Below are 6,512 nucleotides of genomic sequence, written 5' to 3' on the forward strand. Positions count from 1 at the left end.
AGAACTTTTATTTTTTGCACTTAACTCTACTTTATTTACTTAAGCTTATTCACCACTGGAAACATCCTAAATGGGTTGGTTTACTATATGTTGATTGCTTATGATTTTTTGAACTGTTATGTTTTTTCTCTTCCATTTCCTTCTTTACCTTTACCCATTTGCTTTTTATATTTTTTTGTTGTTTGCAACTCTTAACTTTAACAAAGCCCAAATTTATTCACTTATTTCCATTTTTTGTTTAAACGGATGGCGTTTTCACTCTGTTGCTCAGGCTGGAGTGCAGTGGCACAGTCATACCTCATTATAACCTCAAAATCCTGGGCACATGTGATCCTCTTGCCTCAGCCTCCTGAAATCCTGAGATTTTAGGCATGAGCCACCATACCCAGCTCCACATTTTTTCCCCTTTTATGGTAGTAATTTTTATGTCCTTGTTTTTTGTTTGTTTTTAAGATCTTGGTCTACTTCAAAGTAATAAAGATATTATTCTGTGTTTCTAGTGTTTTGTTCTGATTGCCATTTTCCCCTAAGAAACATGAAATTGTTGCTAAGGTATACAAAGTAGTTCATGTTTAAAACATGTAAGGGCTCCACAACAAAGGAGAACAAGATCAAGCCCTTTGTCCTGTTGCTTCTCTTCTTACCATCCTCCTGTGGCCTACTGTTCACAGGAAAGAAAAAACTTACTTGTCACCTAGTCAAGGTGTTCTTCAATTATAAAGGCAGACATTTTTAAGCTTTACAAATTGAGACAATACAACTCTTCTGAGTTCTTCTTAAAAACAAGCAAACAAGTCACTGTTGTCACAGTGGTAATGACAGGGCTATGTCATTATCTATCCACCAACAATAAGAGAAGCTTTGCAGTCAAGATATTGTTTAGCTGATGGAGTGTTTTCTGCTGGACACTAAGTACTGCTACAAGTTTAAAAGGAAAAGAAAAAAAAAACAAAACAAGCAAACAAAACTGCTCCACAACAAAAGCCAGCCATTCTAGAGAAGGAAGAAACAAAAAGGGTTGAAAAACATACATGCAAAAAAGGATTAAAGAAATCTGGACCATTGTGTGCCAAATAAGAAAACACTTCTCCTGTAAAAGATTTCTACGTACATACTACACTGATATCGATGCAACACACTGCCTGTGTATAAAGTCTACAGTAAAATATTACATGAAAAGAGATGCTCAGAAATGTGATAGTTAAATCAAATGTGGTTAACATGATACTCTTATCACTAACATGTCATAATACTATGTAAATGTCTATTCTGTATAGTTATCATATACCTTCACTGCCCGAGGATTTGGCAACAACCTAACTGAAAATCCCAGAGCTGATGTTTGAACCACCAGCCAGCTCTGTCCTGAGACCACTGGATTAATGTTTATGCAGATGTTAGGCCCAGGAACATCACAATGATGACTTGAGTAAGGAGGAGAAATATTTGTCATAAGGCAAAAAAGGAACAGGGAGGGAGGGGAAAAATGGAAAAGATAGGGCCAAAACTATCCACAGGGAATGCATAGCACATACATTGCAATAATCTTGCTATTTCTATGCCTAGCTACTTATCTCTGGATAAATGACAAGGCAGCACGTTCTAAACTACTTTGTCATGATGAGCTGCCACAGGAATGATTTATTATATTCCACTATAACATGACTTTAAATCCCCCTCCTCAAATATAAATTTGAAAAATTACCCTTAATAGTTCTGCTGATGTTGGCCTTTCCTGAGGTATTTTCTGCAAGCAGTAATCAACAAATCTCCTAAAGGAGTCTGTCCTGTGTATGCAAATACACAAAAGAAAATAAACTCAGGGTCTGTAGAGCACACTGATTACTTAAAACAATTTTCATTAAAGGGAAAATTTTGCATTCTAGGAGATTTTAAAAAATAAAACGCTTTGGAATATCAGGAGAACTGGACCATTTTCAAGTTTTGATATCTAAAATTAATTCTTTTGGATGAGTGAGGACACAGTTTCAAATTAATCAACATATAAACACATCTTAATACGTAAGTAAGGTCAAATCATAATATATATCAAAACAAAAATACTATGTTTATATAAAATAGTTTTATATGGCTGGGTGCAGGGGGCTCACATCTGTAATCCCAGCACTCTGGGAGGCCGAGGCAGGCGGATCACCTGAGGTCGGGAGTTTGAGACCAGCCTGACCAACATGCGGAAACCCCGTCTCTACTAAAAATACAAAATTAGCTGGGCGTGGTGGTATGCCTGTAATTCCAGCTACTCAGGAGGCTGGGGCAGGAGAAACGCTTGAACCCAGGAGGCGGAGGTTGTGGTGAGCCAAGATTGCACCATTGCACTCCAGACTGGGCAACAAGAGCAAAACTCCATCTGAAAAAAAGGTTTATATACATTTTTCTCTCCAAAGACAACAATTCACAGAGTCTCAACTCTATATTCTTAATTACCAATTGTTAACTCCTCTACTACACACAATCCAAAACGAAGTAGTTAAATTTGAAGCACGAGGGATGGATAACCTAAGAATAAGCTTCCTGAATAAAAATACTTCCTATCTTAAAAGTTCTGTTTAACCTACTCTTCTTTAATATTACCCCTTTTAAGATAACTCTTGCAGCCCAAATAGTTATAAAAGTATCATAATTTTCAGCAAGAAACAATGCTTCTGAATAGATAGTATACGTTCTATCTCAACACATTTAAGTACACATATAGTTTTAAAAAAAAAAGACAACTGGAAAAATAATGATGTCATAGAGGGCCCCTTATCTCTGCAGAAAAGTGGTATCAGCTGAGATGATCAATGCAAGACCATTAGGACTTGGGACAGTAGACTTGTTAGGAGGGTAGCAGGGCATGTTCCCTGCAGGATTTCAGTTACTAGACACATTTAGAACACAGTGGAAGCCATGGTGAAGGCAGAAATAAGTAAATCTATATGTGTGGGCATGTACAGACATCGGATGCTTGTGAGGCATCAGTGTCACTTACAACAACATACAGTGAAGGAATGAAATGCTTTCTAGGTCAGATATTTAAAATGTAATTTAATAAAAATGCCAAATACATATGGTGATTTTCCTAGAGATTTAAAATGATAGCAGAGTCTTACCATTCATTAGACTGTAACGTTGGGGAGTCATTCTGGGCAATGTGATATAAGGCACTCATTGCATTCATATTGAAAAGGGGGGGCTTCCGTTCCGCTGGAAGAGGAAAGAAACACGATAAAGCAGTTCTTGAAGGAAATCAGGCAGACAAAAATAAGAAACTATAAGCAGAGCTTTGCTGCTAAATCAATAGCTAATTACTGTCATCATGCCACATAATCCACTTATTTTAATCTCTAAGGTTGGCTCAAGATAGCCATTCAGAAGAAGCTGCTGGACATTAAATGTACTTTGGCAAAGATACTAACAGAACCCATTTCAAAAGAGTGAATAGAAATATTTTTTCACATATCTTTAAAAAAAGTGGCTTTCACATATTTTCCCACAATAGGTGTGAAGATTTTTGCATGTGCGTTTTAGCTTAAAAATATATATTCTCTTCTTGAAGTCTGAGTATTTGGTGAAAAAGAAAAAGAAAAAAATTCATATTCACTTAAAAAATTCTGAAAGCAAAGGAGAATAAGAAAAAAAGATTACTATAAAATGCAACATCTTAAACATCATTAACAGAGTATGGGAGACAAGCCAATTCTATTCAGTAAATACTGTTTGATGGCTCATTCAGGCTAAATAATTGCCAGGGGTGATGGCAGAAAGAGGAATGGAAGGGAGGAAGAGGAGTATAAATTATAAAGAAAGTCTGGTCTATCCCATTCTAAAGAGAAACTCAGTGAGTAAGGCATATATTTTTAATTATTTATTTTTGGAGATGGGGACTTGCTCTGTTGCCCAGACTGGAGCATAGTGGTACAATCATGGCTCACAATAGCCTTGACCTTCTAGGCTCATGAGATCCTCAGTCTCTTGAGTAGCTGAGACTATAGGTGTGCGCCACCATGCTGGGCTAGTTTAAACAACTGTTTTTGTGCAGAGGCTGGGCACAGTGGCTCACTCTTGTAATCCCAACATTTTGGGAGGCCAAGGTGGGTGGATCACATGAGGTCAGGAGTTCAAGACCAGCCTGGTCAACATGGTGAAACTTGTCTCTAATAAAAATACAACATTAGCCAGGCATGTTGGTGCAAGCCTGTAGTGCCAGCTACTTGGGAAGTTGAGGCCAGGAGGTGGAGGTTGCAGTGGGCTGAGATGGCACCCCTGCACTCTAGCCTGGGTGACAGAGTGAGACCCCATCTTGAACCAGGCTGGTCTTGAACTCCTGGGCTCAAGCTATCCTCCTGCCTCAGCCTCCCAAAGTGCTCGGATTATAGGCATGAGGCACTGTATGTGGCCAGGTTTTTCTTAGTAGAGGATATACTCCTTCCCAGCCCACCATGATCTCTTTATTGGCATACCGGTCATTTGGCATGTGCTCACCTGTTATATCTACATAATCATACAAATCTTTTCTCTCAAAAGAAATCATATGCTCTAAGAGAGCAAGATCTTACAACTCAAATATTCTTTTTCTTTTACTTATTCCCCCAGAATTTGTAATAAAATGCCATTCACATATTACGGGCCCCATTTGTGGATCAAAGGAAAGAAACAGGCTCTAGTTCTGAGAACAGTTAATTTTATGCTATTTATTAGTTGTTATGGCATAGAAGATAAATCCCTATCTCTTTCTACTGTGCTTACCGTAATGGATTTTTTAAATAGTACCACTTTCTAATTCATAATCTGATCTCCAGTTTTATTAGAGCACCTTAGTTTTTAAGTAAAGGCTTTTCTATTAACCACTTCTAAAATGACAAATTGGGCTTATTCTACTCAGTTCTAAGATGGAGAACAAGGCTAAGAAGTGAAGTTATGGAAAAAACATTTTCACTCATAGAAGGAAGAATTTGTGCACAGCCAGAGTAGTTAAAAAACAAAACAAAAAAAAACCAGAATGAACAAGATTGAAAAAGTAGTAAACTTTAAGTCATTTGTAGCACGTAAGCAGACGACAACTCTACCTATTCATTTGTTGTATTTTGGAGGGGCATCTTACAGTCTTGACTAAGCGATTTCTGTACCTCTGAAACATAGTATTCTAGGCCAGGCATCATGGCTCATGCCTATAATCTTAGCACTTTGGGAGACTGAGGCTGGTGGATCACCTGAAGTCAGGAGTTCAAGACCAGCCTGGCCAACATGGTGAAACCCCGTCTTGAATAAAAATGCAAAAGTTAGCCAGGCATGGTGGCATGCACCTGTAATCCCAGCTACTCGGGAGGCTGAGGCAGGAGAATCACTTGGTCCCGGGAGGCAGAGGTTGCAGTGAGCTGAGATCATGCAACTATACTCCAGCCTGGGTGACAGAGCAAGACTTCATCTCAAAAAAAAAGAAAAAAGAAAAAAATCCAAAGCCAATTTGAGTGTGCTTCACTCAAAGAACCAAGCTCAGTATTCTTCACAAATGCTGCTTTCTTGGTCTAGACACCCCTCTCCCTTTTGCTCACTAAACTTTATCTGTTTTTGTTTTGTTTTGTTTTGTTTTGTTTTGTTTGTGTGTGTCTCTCTCTCTCTCTCTCTCTCTCTCTCTGTGTGTGTGTGTGTGTGTGTGTGTATCAGGGTCTGGCTCTGTTGTCCAGGCTGGAGTGCAGTGGCATGATCAGCTCACTGTAACCTCAAACTCCTGGGCTCAAATGATCCTCCTCCCTTAGCCTCCCAAAGTGCTGATATTACAGGCTAATTCTTGACAATATTTCAGGTCTTATCTCAAATATAATTTCATTTTTACATTAACTTAAGTATTTATTCAGGGTTTATTATATGCTTATAATCACTTCCTCAGGGAAACCTTCCCTGACCACTCAGACTAGGTCTCCTATTAGATTTTGTCACTGCAAATTATATTTTCTCCTTTCTTCCACATATCAAAACCCCAATTATTTGTATAATTTTTTTTTTTTTGAGACAGGTTGTCATTCTGTTACCCAGGCTGGAGTACATCTCAGCTCACTGCAGCCTCTATCTCCTGGGCTCAGGTGATGTTCCCACTTCTGCCTCCTGAGTAGCTGGAATTATAGGCATGTGTCATCAAGTCCAACTAATTTTTTTTTTTTTGGTAGAGATAGGGTTTTGCCATGTTGCTTAGGCTGGTTTCAAACTCTTGGGCTCAAGTGATCTGCCCACCCCAACCTCCCAAAGTGCTGGGATTATAGGCATAAGCCACTGTGCACAGCCTATTTGCAAAATTCTTTATTTTCTTCCTTCTTTCCTTTTTTCTCCCTCCACCCCTCCCTTTCTCCCTTCCTCCCTCCCTCCTTCCCTCCTTCCTTCCTCCTTTCCTTTCTTGTCCCTTCCTTTTCCTTTCCCTCCCTCCCTTCTTCCCTCCCTCCCTCCCTCCCTCCCTCCCTCCCTCCCTCCCTTCCTTCCTTCCTTCCTTTCTCTCTGTGTCTGTGCCATCCATGATGACT

At 39.1% G+C, this 6,512-nt stretch overlaps 1 protein-coding gene and 1 non-coding gene across 2 annotated transcripts in view; one reads left to right on the forward strand and one right to left on the reverse strand.

The window, feature by feature from the left end:
• Window positions 1-6,512, reverse strand: part of TAOK3 (TAO kinase 3) — a 209,808-nt gene that overhangs the window by 66,428 nt on the left and 136,868 nt on the right. The window contains exons 10-11 of the mRNA XM_037738923.1: window positions 3,111-3,204; window positions 1,706-1,787 (exon numbers count right to left, since the gene is read on the reverse strand). Of these exons, the coding sequence (XP_037594851.1) occupies window positions 1,706-1,787; window positions 3,111-3,204 (176 nt within the window). The remainder of the gene's footprint in view (window positions 1-1,705; window positions 1,788-3,110; window positions 3,205-6,512) is intronic.
• LOC119471384 lies at window positions 709-926 on the forward strand. The gene has a single exon (XR_005200428.1).

Source organism: Cebus imitator, unplaced genomic scaffold (genome assembly GCF_001604975.1).
Source record: "Cebus imitator isolate Cc_AM_T3 unplaced genomic scaffold, Cebus_imitator-1.0 Scaffold59, whole genome shotgun sequence".
Lineage (NCBI taxonomy): Eukaryota > Metazoa > Chordata > Mammalia > Primates > Cebidae > Cebus > Cebus imitator.